The sequence below is a fragment of the Rhinocladiella mackenziei genome (assembly GCF_000835555.1).
Source record: "Rhinocladiella mackenziei CBS 650.93 unplaced genomic scaffold supercont1.2, whole genome shotgun sequence".
NCBI classification, from domain to species: domain Eukaryota; kingdom Fungi; phylum Ascomycota; class Eurotiomycetes; order Chaetothyriales; family Herpotrichiellaceae; genus Rhinocladiella; species Rhinocladiella mackenziei.
In genome coordinates, this window is record NW_013550603.1 from 1988333 (window position 1) to 2004479 (window position 16147).

Below are 16147 nucleotides of genomic sequence, written 5' to 3' on the forward strand. Positions count from 1 at the left end.
TGTAAGTGCCTCATGCGCCAGTGGCAAGCGCTCACTGGCGCCATTCTCCGGAACCCCAGGGAAAGTGAAATCCGCGTGCGGGGGAAGTTTGATCCTGTATCCTCCGCACTTTTCGTTTTGGTCAGGGTCTTGTCAGGCCAAGAATCCCTGGCACGAGCCAATAATCCGTCATTTGATTTGATAACCATCCAAGGCGATCATCGGGCTCTTCCGGATACCACATTTCATGGTATGTATATCAAGCATACACCCTTTATGGAATGAATGACGGTTATCCGATTACTATCAAAAGTCGGTTCTTCAACCACACCTTAAGATCAGCTCCCGCCTCTCTACCGGGGTTATCATAGTTTTGTTAGCGTCCATCACTCAGAATCACAAGCCGCTAGCATTTTGACATGTCCAGGACCTGGCGAAGAGAAGGGGTATTTGGTATTGGAATTCATTGGTCACCCTCAGGAGTCACGGCCTCGTCCAGCCTTGCCATCCCTCAGCCTTCTGCATCTACAAACACGTCCATTTCACTTGTCTCCGTGTCCGCTCTCTTCAATGGTTTCTTTCCTTCTGGTACCATCGCCTCATGCATCTTCATCTTTGACATCTGGTTGTTCATGTACGAGATGTCATCGTCGTCATCCATTAAATTCGCCGTTTGAGAAGGATACTGGTGCGTGTTTGAGGCCGGGTCCACTGGATTCCCAACGCCTGGATCCTTCTTCGTTGGCTCGGGCGGTGCTGTACTCGGTGGCCGAGAATCAAAGTCAATCAAATCAGCCGTATGCTGAGCGTTCAAATGTACCTGGCCAGCACTATTCGTGGACTTCTCTCCTGGCATTTTGGACCCGGTTGTATGCTCCCACTGATGTAGAGGTGCTCGGTCCCAAATTCCTTCCTGTCCCGGGAGAATAGGTGCAATGGCAAGAATCCTGTCCACAAGTTCCTTGGGATCCTTCGTGTCCCTAGAAGAATTCAGTCAGTTATGACGAACGATGTGGCAGCACAACAACTCACAAATGCGCATTGATGATCCATTCCAGATCTTCTTCGCCCTCGTCCGATCCGCCATGGCCTGCATCAACCCGACGGAAAAGTTTAGGTTTCCATTCTACTCCCAATTCTTCCCTTCGTTTGGCTTCTTCTCGCTGCCGGTCTTCAATCTTGGCTTTCTCGACCGTGGCCTTTTCGTGATCCATGGCATGAACAGCCTTGACGGTGCTCAGCCACAGCCTTTGCGACTCACGTTCATCTTGTTCCTCGATGGGGCGAGTCAGAGGTGGTGCATGTTTGGCATGCGTGGCGTCAAACAGCGTCTTTTTCTGTCCGGTCTTGGTATCCTTGATAAACATTTCCCCGGACCATAACCCGGACAGCTCGTAAAGGACATCCCCGGTCTGATCGTTTTTGATTGTCCCTCCAATGGCATTGTACGTACCGCCCACCCAACCTTTGGTTTTGAATTCCAGATCGGCCATCAAATGATTTTCCGGGCATCGTACATAGGAGTGATCGCCTAACTCGTACTTCATCTTCCCGAAAAGAATCCCTCGAGCGTACATATTCGGCTGGGTCAGAATGCTATTCGGGGTTAGAAATCACCTCTGGACAGCCCAGCTATTCTCAACGTACTATTTTTCGCCGCCTTTTGACTTCCCTCTATTGGTGAACCGCAGATAGGCGATGCCTTCCATCATGCTTGCCGCTGAATTGCCTAGGAATTTGCTGCGAGGCTTCAACGTCCCGTCCACTCGAATATGGTGTTCCGGTGCCATAAAGAAATAGGACGACTTAGGAGGATGGTGTGAGGTTTGTTCAGCAACGTAAAACCCTCTCGTGTTGTCCGGATAGTTCCAGTAGCAAGTGAAGGTCTCCCCGAGGATAGGATTCAAGGGTTTCTTTACACCGCTGATGACGAGTTAGCATCTCCCGATGAACCGGGGGGGGAACCGTTCGTACGGAGGTCTGATATGCCAGCCGCTCAGATAGAACCTGATCACCGAGACAAATCGTTCTACAGGATCTTCGATATGCGGCATGGACAGGAGTGTGTCAGGGTGAGCCATGAAACTGCGAGCTCGAGGTCAGTGGCGACGACATTGACACCCTCTTCGTTGGTATAATCACGCACTTTGTTATTCTTTCTAACATTGATCTTTCCTCTAGGATGAAAGTGGGAAGCGTGACTCGAGACAGGTCGGCGCCAGGGCGCAATTGAGATATGATATGCAAGAGGACTTGATCTTGTCAGATTTGATTCTGGACTCGCGGAGAGGGGAATAAGACACCATTTCCTTGCTCTGGCTCGATGACGGTAGTATCCTCGCCCTCAGCTTGGTCCCTGGTCTCATCTGAGGAAGAACGACTGCCTGGGGGTTCGACGTTAGTTCTCAATTGTCCACTGGTCCCCCCAGGTGGGCACCCCCTCTCGAGAGACTCACTGCGATTGCGTAGAGCTTCCCCTATGGAGTGCTTCATGTTGTTGACCTTGCAGCCACCATCTAAATACCAGGACGGATTCCTTTGGAGGAGTGTCACCGTAGGATAGACAATAACGAGTGTTATATGACGTCGTCGGGATGGGAATAGCGGGGATAAAGGTGCAGCCTGTAGGATTTTGGTCCAGGCCTGACCAGCAAACCGAGGGAGAGGAGGAGGTTTATTGTACGGAGTCGCGACAATGAAGAGGTGGTGACGGCGAAAAGGCAATTCAGGAGAGGTAGGCTTCGCTCTTTGCTGGATTCTGGATGATAGATGGAAGAATCTACCTGCAGCATTAGTCGGAGGCTTGGAGCTGGTAGAACCAAAGTCAGGCTCTCACCAGGCTAACTACACCATGCACCGGGGGCTACCGCGAAGCTTGCACGCACTCAGCACTCACTGCAACACTCACTGGCAGAAACGTGATTGCAGTCTAAGCGGCCGAGTATGCGTGCTCGGTTTCTTTTACCGGTTGGCCAAAATCTGAGGTCTGAGGTGTATTGGGGAATATGACTTGCCCTGTCTGGCGGAGGTACAGGAAGCAAAAAAATTCTGCGTCATCACCCGAATGAATTAATTATGCGCACCGCCTGCTCTTCCCCCCTTTTTTCTCATTCTCCGTTCCGAGATGCAAGATGTTATCCTATGGCGTTCAATCCCCCGACCATCCCAACGTCTATGTTCTCAATTCAAGGATCCGCCCCTGTCCAGCTCTCCGATCTTGGTCGATCTCCTCCTGTTACCGACTCCAACAGCTCTTCCGGTGCTTTATAAAGCATGATGTGAAAATGCTCTGGTAATCATTAGCCAGCTCGACTCACCCGCCCGACTTTGCCTGCTCGCATCTCATCAGCAAAACTCACCTAACGCATGGACGCTCTTTAAACTCCTCCAATTCTTGAACCACATGATTTGATTTCTATCCACTTTCCCCCCCGGTCCTGTCTCACGGGAGCAGAATGTCTTGGTCACAAAGTCCTCAATCTCTGCCTTTGCTCCCTCGGCCACATCTCCAGTAGCTTCGTCCTCATCGATGAGAAACTTGGTCCACACGACAAGGTGCTTGATATCCTCATCCAGAAAGTATGGCCAATCGTTGTAGAGGATCTTGAAGTCTGCGGGATTGCTGAATGGTCGATCCCCAGATGGAGTAATATTTTCCCAGTGAAGTCGCTCATGCTGGATATAGGACGATACCGAGCCATACCGTGTCTTAAGCTGATAGGTGTATTCCAAATATGCTCGTAGGTGACTTGAGCACCGTTGGAAGTGGTGTATGCGATTTGTCCCTGATCCCTCGCGTCAGAATCCTTCGAGGCTGAAAATGCTTGCTGCCGTCCAGATTGATTTCGACTGCTCTTTTGGAAAGCCGGACAGCTGATAGAGATAGAGGCCCCCGTAAAGGCTGTACCTACTGACAAGATCTTGTACCTGCGCCCAGGTAAATCTCTCAAAGTCTTCATCTTTTCTCGATAGGATACCAATGTTCTTTTCGCTTTGTCCCCTGAGGAATTCAGGGCATTCTTCTGTCCACCGGTCTTTTGGCCGGTTGGCATTCCAATATCGAGTGGACAAATCTTTTGGGTCTGGAGTAGTCTCCCGCGGCGTGGGATGTACTGAGTGTGGCATGTCTGCTCGTGTATTTGACCTCACTGAGCCCCCATCTGGTATATGAGGAGGCGCTGGATATAAAGGCTTCCAATATGAGTTGCTCACGGCGTGTTTGACAATGCTACCATAAATTGCAACATTCGGCACGAGAAGAACGCCTCTCCATGATTGGCCGAACAGGCTCCATTGCGAAGACAAAACGCACCCTCCGGGGGATGGTTTCAAACGTGTCAGCCACCACATCCTCAGCCATAACCTCCCACTCTCGGCACAGGAGAGGAGTCACCGCCAAGCTATCCTAAGAAACTATTATTCAGACGAGAAACACATCGTGGGCAATGATGAGAGACCTTCTACATGCAAAGCAAGGAGAATATCGCTCTCATTGCATCGTGCGAATCCAATCCAGTAATATCACCTTTCCCCAGCCACTCCCCCCTATTCTCCCAGCCTTGCCCCCACCCCTTTTTGTTCCCAGGCCATTTACCCAAACTCGTCTAGATGGCATTCTCGCATGTGGCAAACCATTACTTCAAAGGCCCTGCCATCTTGTTGGCATCACTACTTGCCCGAGACCTGCCTGTGTGGCTTCTTGCCTGTGTCTCGCCTTCAAGAGTAAGCTTTGGTCCCCCGGCATACCATCTCAGTATGTCGATATCCATTTTCCGCCTCTGCAGCTCCAGCAAAGGGGGAAGGGAGGTTCCATGCCCTTGCTTCGATTGTCTTAAGTGAGAAGTCGATTCGTAAGCGGAACCAACACTTTGCGTTGCAAGGACTTCCGGCACTTCTGCTACTTTTTGCCTCTTCCAGCTTTCTTGTCGCGCCCTGCAGTCGTGCGTATATCTCTGGAAGCGACTGAATCGTCTGGCCAGTTTTCACTGGCGTTCCGTGGCAACAGCCAGGAGGCAGGCTCGGGATTGATCTTATGTGGAGGGAAAAGGAAGTCTCTTAGCCAATCAGTTGAGACGACATTATTCCGCCACCAAGTGATTCTTTGCTCATGGATGGCAGGATTGGCACTGCGACGCCATATGTCTTCGGCCGTCTCTATCATCTGGAAGCGCAATGTTCGACGAGCGGCGAAAATGTGGTGGGAAGAATGCCTTCATGGCCGCAACAAGCTGGTTGAAATAAAATGGTTTAGCCTGCAAGGCGGTGGAATCTAGACCATGCTGTCGACGAATGAAATGGTCCAACATCGGACGCCCGTGCAAACTCCCAGCTTCATCGGGTCGAGCGCGAGCTTGAGACCAGGGCCGCTATCTAGATGACTGCAAGATAGAAGGGTATTCAAGCCTGGGATACCGTGCAGCTCTTCACTGGAACGGTGAGCCAACTCCAGCTGAGACAGCCATATTAGCTTGATGTCTTTACAAATTTGCCTCAAGATTTCTAGAGGGAGCGGAGGAGCATGGGTAGGTACGATGTGTGGTGATTCCCGAACCCCGGAGACTGGTATTCGGTCGTGCCTTTGGTATCACAATGTCGTTGTATTCCTTCAAAATATATATATAGGGCCAGAAACAGGAAAATGAAAAGGCGGGAAGAGCATGGTATTCGCTGTCTATTAATCTAGAAATGATCAGCAAGAAGACAAGGCTGAGACTTAGGGGAACGTACGAGGCTGTCTGGAAAAGCCTTATTCAACTGCTCCCGGAAATTGGAATGGCGAAAGCACATGTTCTAGTCAAGAACGCGTCGAACCTCATCACTCTCTGCTTGGAGAACATTAACTGAACCTTGAGCAAGAGTTGCCTTGACGTCGTTCCATGTTTCTGGGTCCACGCATTTCTGCGCTTCATCGATCACATATGTTATGAAGCCGGCCTTTGCAGAGCCTAACGCGGTGTCCTTAACGCAATAATCACCAGCCAATCCGACGACATAGACGTGGGAGATGCCCTGAGCCTTAAGCTCGTTGGCAAGGTCTAGATTTACGCCTCCGGCACCGGCAGTCATGTTGCCAAAAGAATCTGAAAAGGCCGAATACATCTCCACTCGAGGATCCATCCCCTTCTGAACGATGATTTGCACGTTCGAGAGATGGAGCTCCTTGATGATATCAGCGCCCGCTGTTCCCTGGACGCAGTGGACCGGCCACAGGCGCTGCTTCATGATCTGCTCTGGCCTGTTGCCGACCCAGTTTTGCATGTCTATAAATGACTCAAACGGTTTGTTGTTGGGGGGTGGATGATTTGCGGCAAATGAAATATGATCGGGAGGATGATAGTCTTGCGTGGCCACCTTCATAGCGAAATGGGGAGAGTCCAGGAGCTGGTTGATGAGTGGAACAATCTCTCGGCCTCCTGAGACAGCCAGCGAGCCATTCTGATGCGGATCAGTTGACATGGGGACTCAAGGGGTGGGAAGATTTCATACAGGAGGACAAAAGTCATTTTGCATGTCCACCACGATCAGGGCGGGTTTGAAAGACATATCGGATAGGTCTGGAGAAAGGTAAAGGCCAGGATAAAGATCCGGGAGCAATCAACGATCAAACTTTGAGATCCGTTTGTGAAGAAGAGGCGAGGAATGTTATTCTACCATATGCTAGATCGAAGGCGCGGCCCAGGTGGGATAGACGCGTACATCCGTAGGGCGTACGACACCAATGTCTCTGTCGCCGGCAGGCAGACGCGAAGAGCCCAGCCCAGGGATGATTGCCAGTTGCCAGTGACCGCCAATGTGGATTGTATGCAGCGGTTCAAAGTTCAAAGTTGCGGGTTGGTTGCTGGGTGGCCAAGGCTCTTTCGGGCCAGGTGAGCGGCCAGTGCGGGTGCCCGATGGTGAATTGGGGTCATTTTCTATCTCGTTCTTCTGAACTTGCCATTCACTCACCAACAACCCGGCCAACAACCCGAGGCTCATGCACTGAGTCCTGGCTTACACTGGTATTTATTCAACTTGCGAATGCACCGCGACTGTCTCAGTTCACTTTAATGAGCAGCGAGAGACACTGTCGCCATTCAAAACCCGACCCTATCCTGTCGCACGCACTGCCGTTCTCCGTCCTCCCTCGCGGCACCTACGCCCACCATTGCTTCTATCGCACACTCGTCTAAGGATTACCGCTGCATTCCTTGCACCTTGATATTCGCTTCACATCCTGGCATGATAAGAGGTTTGAAGACAGCAGCGAGTCAAAACGGATCACAGTGACCGAAGAAACATCATGTCGAAGGCCTCAGTGGTAAGTATCTCGCGCCCTCGGTCATCCTTTCGCCGCGCCGTACCCTCACTTGCCCTTTTCTTCTCTCACAGCCAGGTATCTTTCAGCGGTGCTAACATGTCATTCACACAGGGTGACGTCTATGCCAAAGTCATCAACGATGTCTGCGAACACTCACGGCAAGATTTCGAAGAAGGCGGCGTGGAACTGGCGACGCTAGATTTGCTCAAGTCGGTGGGTTACCCTCCACAGAATACCTGGCCCTGTCAATAACCTCCTCTTGCTCATCTGGACCAAACTATCATGCCCAAACCCGGGGGGTTTGGGAGTGAGGGTGGTTGCAGATCGGCTCATGGGAATAAGAGCGGGTGCGAAGGAGGGCGAGCGAGTCCGGGGGCGAGGGCGGGGATCGGGAGGTTCTTGAATCTTGAATTGCGACCCCTCTGACTCATTGCCTCTTTATACGCCGAACTGTCTGCCTAGCCACCAATTCCCTCCCCCCGCTAGCCTGTTTGGGACCACCATCACACCTCGAATATAATTTTCTTATTCATACTGACTTTTGTTCGACAGGAATGGCAGAAGAAGCTCTCTGGCCTCAAGGTCGCTCAGCTGCCATGGGATCCACCTCCAGCCCCCATAAAAGAACAAACCCTTCCTAGCAACACCAAACCCATTCCTCAGACTCTTCCCAGCAATAGCAATGTCATCGCCACCCCTTCCTCCCAAAACGCAGTCCCGTCAGCTCCTACTATCAAGAACGAGAACAATGCTACGTATCCCTCTCAAGCCCCTGCGCCACAAACCTATCAAGCCCCTTCTTTCCAGCAGGGTCAGCCACTGACAGCCCGCGACCGCGCCGCTTTAAATCTGCACCAGAACTTTGGTGCGCGAGCTGGCCCTCAAATTGCACAGCTCCAAGCCAACCAGCCTCGAGTTCCTTTGCAACCGTCTGCCCCGCCGACTTCCAGCTACATCAAGCAGGAAGAAACCTCTTCAAGCTTTGCCGGAGTTCAGGAGTACGCTCCTGACATCCAATCCCAGGCCACTGCTCCTATCAACTCGAGCCAAACTGACGGATCTGGCGAGACTCATCTCGAGTGGGACGCTGAGTATGCTTCACGAAAAGCCTTGGCTGCCTCACATAGGACTCAGGCTGATCACCTCATACGAGCACATGTTATGGTGAAGCAGCAAGAACTCGAAGGCGGCGGTCTCTTGTTACCGTTGGAAGAACGATCCATCCTTGGCAAACCTAGCGGACGAGGAGTTGGCGGTCTTTCAGGCGAGGAATCTCCACGACCATCAACCAATCTCAGCATTGCACGTGCACAGGGTGATGCAGCAGGGGACGATGACAATGGCGGCGTTGACGATGAAGATGCAATCAATTCCGACCTGGACGACCCCGATGATCTAGCAGCTAACGATGAAGATGGCGAAAATACCGACCAGGTCATGCTTTGCACCTACGACAAAGTCCAGCGAGTCAAGAACAAGTGGAAATGCACTCTCAAGGATGGAATTTTGAGAGTCGATGGCAATGAGTAAGTTCTCTCCTTCCATCTGCACAGTCGGCTGAGACCATCTTTGCGCTGATAATTTATTATAGGTACGTGTTCCACAAGGGCCAAGGTGAATTTGAGTGGTGAGAAGCTGAAATCGAAGTATTCGCTTCAAAAGTATGGAATGTGAACACAGCACGCAGAAATGAAGCAGGAAAGCGAGACGATTCGAATACAAATCTACCAGTCCACACGAATTCGGCGGCCGGTTGGATTTCACACGGAGTTCCTTCGTCCTGGGATACTAGGATATTGAACTAAAAGGGACGGTCCAGAGTGATGGGATGATACCACTTTTTTTTTTTTTAAAAAAAACAGCGACGTTCCGCCATGGTGCTCTTGCGTCCAGATGCGAGAATCAGGAAATTGCGACGTCTGACTCGAATGGTTGAAAGTAAAGCATCCACACAGATGTGCTTGATTGCTCTTTATGAGATATGCCAGTGGACCATGCGATACGATGTGCTTGCTTTCTTTCTATTAAACCGATATGAACTGGAAAGAGAAGAGGGACCGTGCTGTTAATGACTCTGGAACAATGAACCTAGAGAAGCTTTTTCCTTTCGAATAAAATGTGTTCATGACAGGTCTCCTAGTGTAGAACTGTGCTTCGCATAATTACCGTGGAGTAAGTGGCAAAGTGACGCCTGCCCAGCAGTGCACCCAGCCAACCTGGGATCGTGTGACGCAATGCAGGTCAATTCTCAGTCTGCAGCCAAATCTCGTGCACCAGCTGTTTGCAAGGTAGCCTCTTCTTCAAACACCTCTCTTGGTCAATACTCTTTGCTCTCCTTCCACCACAACATTCAGGTATTTGACGGGGCTCCTCAAATCTGGTCCTGGAGTTTTCTCTACCATACAACCCTCCACTTCCCCTAACCATCAAGATCTTGCGGCTTAGTCCTCCAACAATCCCAAATCGCAACTATGACGCTCTACTACAGTCTGGTCCGTCTTCCCCCCGCTCGTCGTAGTCCTGCCTGACTTCACGCTCCATTTGATGGGACGTGTGGACTGATACTGATTCCACCGGACAGGTATTTGTTCTTCTGGTGGCCGAGATGCTACTCTTTATGGCTCTCATCGTCCCCTTGCCGTTCACCGTGAAACGCAAGATGTTCAATTTCATTTCAGAAAGCCCGTTGGTTGCAAAATTACAATATGGAATGAAGGTACGGTCGAACGCTCTCAAGATTGAAGGCTATTGACTAAAAACTCTTGCAGATCACCTTCATTTTCATTCTTATTCTCTTCCTCGACAGCGTCAATAGAGTTTATCGGGTCCAGGTCGAAATGGCCGCTTTGATGAAAGACACCACTGGAGCAGGGTAAGATAAAATAACTCCGACGCTTCCAATCCAAATGTCAACTCACTTTGGTAGACGAGCCGCGGCAATTGGTTCCGAACGCATGGAAGTTCAAGCTCGCAGATTCTACTCACAACGCAACATGTACCTGACTGGCTTTACCCTCTTCCTGTCTCTGATCCTCAATCGCACCTACGGCATGATCCTCGATGTCCTTCGTCTCGAAGAGAAAGTTAAGATGTACGAAGGAAATCACAAGGCCGGTGGTAAAGAAGGCGAAAAGCTCAGTCCAGAGTATCGTGCAGATCAGATCGGTGAACTCAAGAAGCAACTCCAGAAGAAAGACAAGGAACTGGAAGCGATGAAGAGTCAAGCTGAAGGACTTCAGAGAGAATATGACGAGTTGAGCGTCAAGTACAACCAGTTGAACCCGAGCGGTGGCGACAAGAAGAGCAACTGAATGTCAAACGTTACGATGCAGACTCATAGCTTGGTGGCATTTTGGTTCCGGCCGTGTCGAGATGGGTGAACTGGTGTTGACACTACTTTTGGTATTGATCCAAAATTTTGGAAGCATCATTGCAAGGCGAAATGAGGCAGACGATGACACAGTATGGCTCAGAATGTATGTCGACTATTCGGCAAATTCGATAGGTGAGATATTGGGTTAGTCATGTACCCGCTAAGAATGGCAATAGGAAATAGACTACCGTGTGTTGTGCTCAACTTGCCGTGCCATGCTCAGTGATGTCGGAAGCCATGTTCAAGTATTCTGACCTTGTTCCAAGCGCATCCTGCATTTTCAAGTTTTCTCCAAGCCCTAGCTGGTCTGGGAGGCTATTTGCTTGACCAATGCAGAGCATCCGTAGATCGCATCTTGAGAGGAAGATGAACTTTCGGCATATGGTCTGCCCTGTAGAGGATCAGCCTCATTACACATATTGACTCTGGTTCATCGCCGGCCATCGGCGTGACGAGGTTGAATGGCCAGGCTGGAATGAGGAAACCTGCTAGAAAGTTGTGGGTGAGTTCAACGACTGAAGACGACCTTGTAGCTTGGTTACGATTGACCTTTCCGCAGTTCACAAACAATGACATCGCAAAAAATTTCACTTTATTACCCGAGTTCAAATGATTCAACCGATCCAAATGCACCGCTGTATGCTTCATCTAGCACGACTGAGCCCAGCTTTACCAGTCAGACCTGTATTGCAACAGACCAACAGCACGAGCATTGGCAAGAAAGAAGTCTGTCGAGTTCCTGGAAATTGGCACTGATCTATGGACTAGGCTATCTATTCAGAGACACCATTTGTATGCCCCTCATACTGGATGGCGAAGCGTAGAATGATCACAGCCACAACTCATATAAATATCAATACTCGGTGCCCATTGCTGTTCATGGACCAGATGCCACTGGGTTCTTCGGTCGAGTTTGTCGTCAAAGAATGGTGTTTTCTCTCTTTCTGTCGGGTCGCGGACGTGCTCGCCACCAGCACGACGCGTCGATTCGCCTCTCTGCGTTGGCTCTCACGACGAGGGTAAGATTCGCAGGCAGAACCACGTACAGGTCGCAGAGTAGGTCTTTGCTGCCCATGCACACAAGTCGTTCCCGAAACCACCCTACCCTCGAGGACACATTGCAACCTTTTCCAATCCAAGGCCAAGGATAGTAATGGCCTGTCCCACCCAACTACGAATCACCAGCGAGCATGGTATTGCCAATATGGTGAGCTCCTTCGTAAAGACTCTGATAAGGTCCAAGCGAGCCGCACAGGCCCCCATCCCCCTCCCAAGGGGCGGAAACATTCATCCCCAGTGAAGTCAAGTTTACCTAACAAGCGACTCCTTGAAGCCACGTGGAACGTGAGTTGTGTGATGGTCGATGGTTAGACCCAGCTTGACGCCAACACCCATATTAGCCTGCTGATCTGGGTTCTAGTCAGGGGAAGCTTCGTCCGTACCCACATTGGGCGCAGGCGGGTGCTGATCTGGTCAGAACAACATACGACATAGTTATACTTTGTCTTCCCTTGTTCTCATTCATCGGCTGTAAGAAGTTCAAAGTATCGAGCGTCGGCCAAAGCATGCCAGCTGTGGCATCGACGGCTTCTCGTGCAATGATGCTCGGGCGGCAAAGATGGAAGCGAGCTTTGAACGGTGCCGTGGCCAGCATGAGCCTGCAGCTTTCATGAAAAACTGGAGATATCTCAGCCTGCCGTCTGGGCCGCGTTGTGGAAAAGGTTTGAACGATTCATTGGCGCACACTGTAGCGCAAGGACAGGTGAGCTCCCAGGGCTCGGTCGTGAGATTGTAGGACAGTCACGACTTCCGATTTGACCTGCGCTTTGCTGTATTGATGACCTTGGCAAATTCTCAGCACGCAATCTCCTGAAGGCATCTTGGAGAGAAGCAGTTTCCTCCCACGCGAAGCTCTTTCGCACAAGAACATCACTCTTCACATTGGGTGACCCCTTATTCGACTGGGTTGCCGCAGCATCTGATTGTTATATTGTTTCCCTTCTAAGAGTAGGTCCCCTTCCGGTTCCGGGCACTCGCCCAACTCTTTTTTTGGTAACAGATGTCTCCGTATCGTTTTCAGATAGAGGCATGACGAGGAATTGACGTCCCAAGGCTGAGCAAGAAATGTTTTGCTAAAAATTCTGCAGTCTAAATGCAAAGGTGACCATAGGGCACCGCGGGACGACAAGACGCGGTAACTGCCCGATTTTAATTCAATCCGTGCCCTTGTAGAGGGAGATCACCAGCCTGTAGTTCTTACGTTTTTGGCCCAGCCAACAGTGCAAACTAAGATGCCGTATAGTGACAGTCTTACGATAGGCGTACATCTTCACCCATCAGTCTGGAAGTCTCCACCCGGCAACTTGTAAGAGAACAGAGCAACCAAATAGTATAATGGGTATTTCGCGCGTGCCCCGCAAAAATTTAATACAGCCAATCAGATACCTCCATTTAACATACTCGACGATCCATATTCACTACTCAATCCTGGAAAATCATTATTCCGTAAAGCGAGAGGACTCGTCGGATCCAGTCCACGGCTCACCTAGCGTCGGCGGAGGGGCTCATCGGATCCAGTCCATGGCCCATCTAGGGAGCACTGTCTATGTCGGCGAGGGACTCATCGGATCCAGTCCACGGCCAGCCAGAGAGTACCATCCACCTCTGCTTACCGACCCTACATCTACGCATCATCCCCATCGGACTCGCCTCCCAACCGCACCTCCATTTTGTCTTGCATGTGCTCGTGGAAATCGAACCACGATGCCGGCAACGACAGCGAGGTCGGACGGAGACGCAACTTGATAAATGGCATAGAGCATTCTGTAGAGCACGTTGGGAACGAGTTTGATAAATTTTCTACGGGAATGGGCTCAAACAGATCGGCTTGCTCGAGCACTCCATCCTTGCACCATTTTGCGCACCTCTTTGCCAACTTGAAAAGTGCTCAAAGAGCACCTCAATTTAGGCGCATACCGACGTGCCGGGAATGCTATTTCGACCAACTAGCGTTGTCGGCGACCGAGAGCGTGTGCGCTTTGTGATTGGTTGTCTAGGACGTCGAGGTGGTATCCGAAGAAGCCTTTGAGGCTCCTGTTGATGCTGTTGCCGTCGTTGTTGATCTTCCTGGCGCACTTCCTGTCGCTGCTGGCTCTCCTGACAGCCTCCCTGTCGCCGTGAACGCTGTTAACGGTCTTCTTAACTCCCTAATTCGCTCAATTTCGGTGTTTACCCGCTCAAACTCGCTCGGCGTTCGTTGATTAACCGGAGAATCAAATCTGTGGCGAGTGAGAACCTATGGAGGCTGTGCACCGTCGGCATACCGATACTGAGGCTGTTTGAAGCGATCAACCCGCCAATGAACGTCGAAATCCTCAACCCTAAGGACATCCCGCTCTAGGACTGAGCGGCGGACTAGATGCAGGCAGAGAAGCCCCCAGGTTCCAGTAAAAGAGCCTGAACACCCTTCCCATCCTGTCGGTAGTGCTCGAAGAGCATCCACGCTCGCTTCAGGGTTGATTTTTGCTATTTGACAGGTTTTGTAGACTCGCGACAAAGCGTATAGAGGGATATGACTCACGACAAAAGAACACAGGTGCCCACTAAACTGAGGACGTCTTGAGACGGCGGAATTGGTTATGTTGGCATCGATTGCGACATTTTGATCTCTCCGAAGGCACTTGACGTCTTCTGGCGCGACAACGGAGACTGGTGTGCGCCGACGGATGCCAGGATGGTGTATGAGAGTGTTCTTGATCGTCGGCATAGTTGAGATGCCATAAATCCGTTTTGTGGATTACGCTTTATGGTCATTTCGAAGCCACAGTTGCGATGCTTGGCTGATTTATTCCTTTTCCGTATACCTTGATCAAATTCGTAGTGAGAACAGCTGTCTGCACAATCACAGACTAGAGAGATAGAGCTGACAGCGCCCTGAGAGTCAGGTTTACTTCGATTTTTAATCCTCATGGCATGTCCACGAGGTCCTGATCAATCATCAAGGTAAGCCTACAGGGCCTCAGGGTCCATAAATTCACGGAAAGGAGATGCAAAAGGCTGTCTATAAAGGTCCTCAACTTTGCCAACAATGTCTTCACCGTCGTTTAGCGGTAGAACCTAGTTTTCAGCCTCAAATTCGCCAAATTGCGCTTCGAATTCCTGTTGAAGCTGAGTTGCGACCTCGTCAACAGGGGTTTCAGGGCTTCCTGAGGTTTCAGAGACAGCAGAGTGAGACATAACGGAGAGAGGGTTCATTGGCGTTGAATTGGCGTCGATTTGAGTGCCGTTGAGGGTGCTGTTAACGGTGTTGGTTGCGAGAAGGGGGCCGTGGAAGTGAGAGACAGTTGATACTTACTAGCCGTCCCGATTTAGTTAGTTTGCCGAGAGGCCTTGGACGCATTATCATTGGCTGAAAGAGGGTTAAAAGTGGGGCACGCGCGAAATACAGGAAGGTTTTCCAAAAAGGGAAGGAGGGTGTTAGCGTCTTGGCGTAGGCGCGAGATAGCCATATAGCATGACATATTAACTATTTCCAGAAATTTCGCCAATTATACCTCAGCCTTATATATCACATGTGCGTCTGGTTAGCCGCTAAGCTATTCAGATTCATCTCGAACAGTCTAGAAATGGAGTCGCAAACGTCTATCTCGTATATATTGTGATGGGTCGAGGTAGGCATATACCAAGCAGTCACGTGACAGAGGGAGCAAACAGTGCAAATGTTGGACATATGGCTCTCTTTCGGAGGGAGACACAGGAAAAGAGGGAAAAGGAGACATAACGGAGAGGCAAGCAACAACAAGACAGCAATAGACATTTTTGGGCGCAACTATTATTATTCTACCTTCATGCACCTTAACGCTCTTACCTACCTGCCTTTGAAGCGATCCTTAAGCTTGCGCTCCCACTTCGGCCTGTTGTGTGGTGTGTTGGTTGTTGATTTGAGTCGAGACAGATGCTGGTTTGGCAGCCCCCATATCACCCCCCCAAAATATGTGTGCGATTCTCTGCACCTCTCGAATGAAAAAAAATATAACTACATCTAAATAGTGTGATTGTGCGGCGAACAAATTGCTAGATTAACTTCGAAGATGTGCAGCATATAATATGTGGTTGTAGCGGCGAAAACAGAATGTGTATGCTAACTAAAACTATCTGCTGGGGGTGGCCGCTTTACTTATATATATTCCGTAAACGAATAATTGGCAGAAATTGACAAAGATTCCCTCTTAAACCGCGACGTACCATCCTCACTGACCTGTCCTCCGAACCGGACGCGACGGTGGTGCCGTCGGGCGAGAATGCCACGCAATAGACCGAATCTTTGTGGCCGTTGAGCTCCCGCAGTTGCCTTCCCGTGGTGGCGTCCCATATCCTCACAGACCCCTCCGAAAAACCGGACGTGACGGTGGTGCCGTCGGGCGAGAATGCCACGCAATAGACCGAACCTTCGTGGCCGTAGAACTCCCGCAGCTGCTTTCCCGTGGCGGCGTCCCATA

At 50.5% G+C, this 16147-nt stretch overlaps 5 protein-coding genes across 5 annotated transcripts; 2 read left to right on the forward strand and 3 right to left on the reverse strand.

The window, feature by feature from the left end:
• Positions 1 to 490: 490 nt before the first annotated feature.
• On the reverse strand, positions 491 to 2472 carry Z518_02523 (uncharacterized protein; the record flags this gene model as incomplete). Its single annotated transcript, XM_013419551.1, has 7 exons — positions 491 to 959; positions 1012 to 1575; positions 1627 to 1902; positions 1954 to 2064; positions 2126 to 2231; positions 2283 to 2363; positions 2436 to 2472. 7 exons carry the CDS (start codon positions 2470 to 2472, stop codon positions 491 to 493), a joined length of 1644 nt encoding a protein of 547 aa, XP_013275005.1.
• A 692-nt stretch (positions 2473 to 3164) lies between these two features.
• Positions 3165 to 4104, reverse strand: Z518_02524 (uncharacterized protein; the record flags this gene model as incomplete). The annotated part of the gene is made up of 3 exons (XM_013419552.1): positions 3165 to 3268; positions 3339 to 3764; positions 3891 to 4104. 3 exons carry the CDS (start codon positions 4102 to 4104, stop codon positions 3165 to 3167), a joined length of 744 nt encoding a protein of 247 aa, XP_013275006.1.
• A 1665-nt stretch (positions 4105 to 5769) lies between these two features.
• Positions 5770 to 6522, reverse strand: Z518_02525 (uncharacterized protein; the record flags this gene model as incomplete). Its single annotated transcript, XM_013419553.1, has 2 exons — positions 5770 to 6414; positions 6466 to 6522. 2 exons carry the CDS (start codon positions 6520 to 6522, stop codon positions 5770 to 5772), a joined length of 702 nt encoding a protein of 233 aa, XP_013275007.1.
• Positions 6523 to 7372: 850 nt separating this feature from the next.
• On the forward strand, positions 7373 to 8907 carry Z518_02526 (uncharacterized protein; the record flags this gene model as incomplete). Its single annotated transcript, XM_013419554.1, has 3 exons — positions 7373 to 7489; positions 7829 to 8802; positions 8868 to 8907. The coding sequence occupies 3 exons, from the start codon at positions 7373 to 7375 to the stop codon at positions 8905 to 8907; spliced, it is 1131 nt and encodes a 376-aa protein (XP_013275008.1).
• An 840-nt stretch (positions 8908 to 9747) lies between these two features.
• On the forward strand, positions 9748 to 10587 carry Z518_02527 (uncharacterized protein; the record flags this gene model as incomplete). The annotated part of the gene is made up of 4 exons (XM_013419555.1): positions 9748 to 9768; positions 9858 to 9992; positions 10045 to 10148; positions 10203 to 10587. 4 exons carry the CDS (start codon positions 9748 to 9750, stop codon positions 10585 to 10587), a joined length of 645 nt encoding a protein of 214 aa, XP_013275009.1.
• Between the last annotated feature and the right edge of the window lie 5560 nt (positions 10588 to 16147).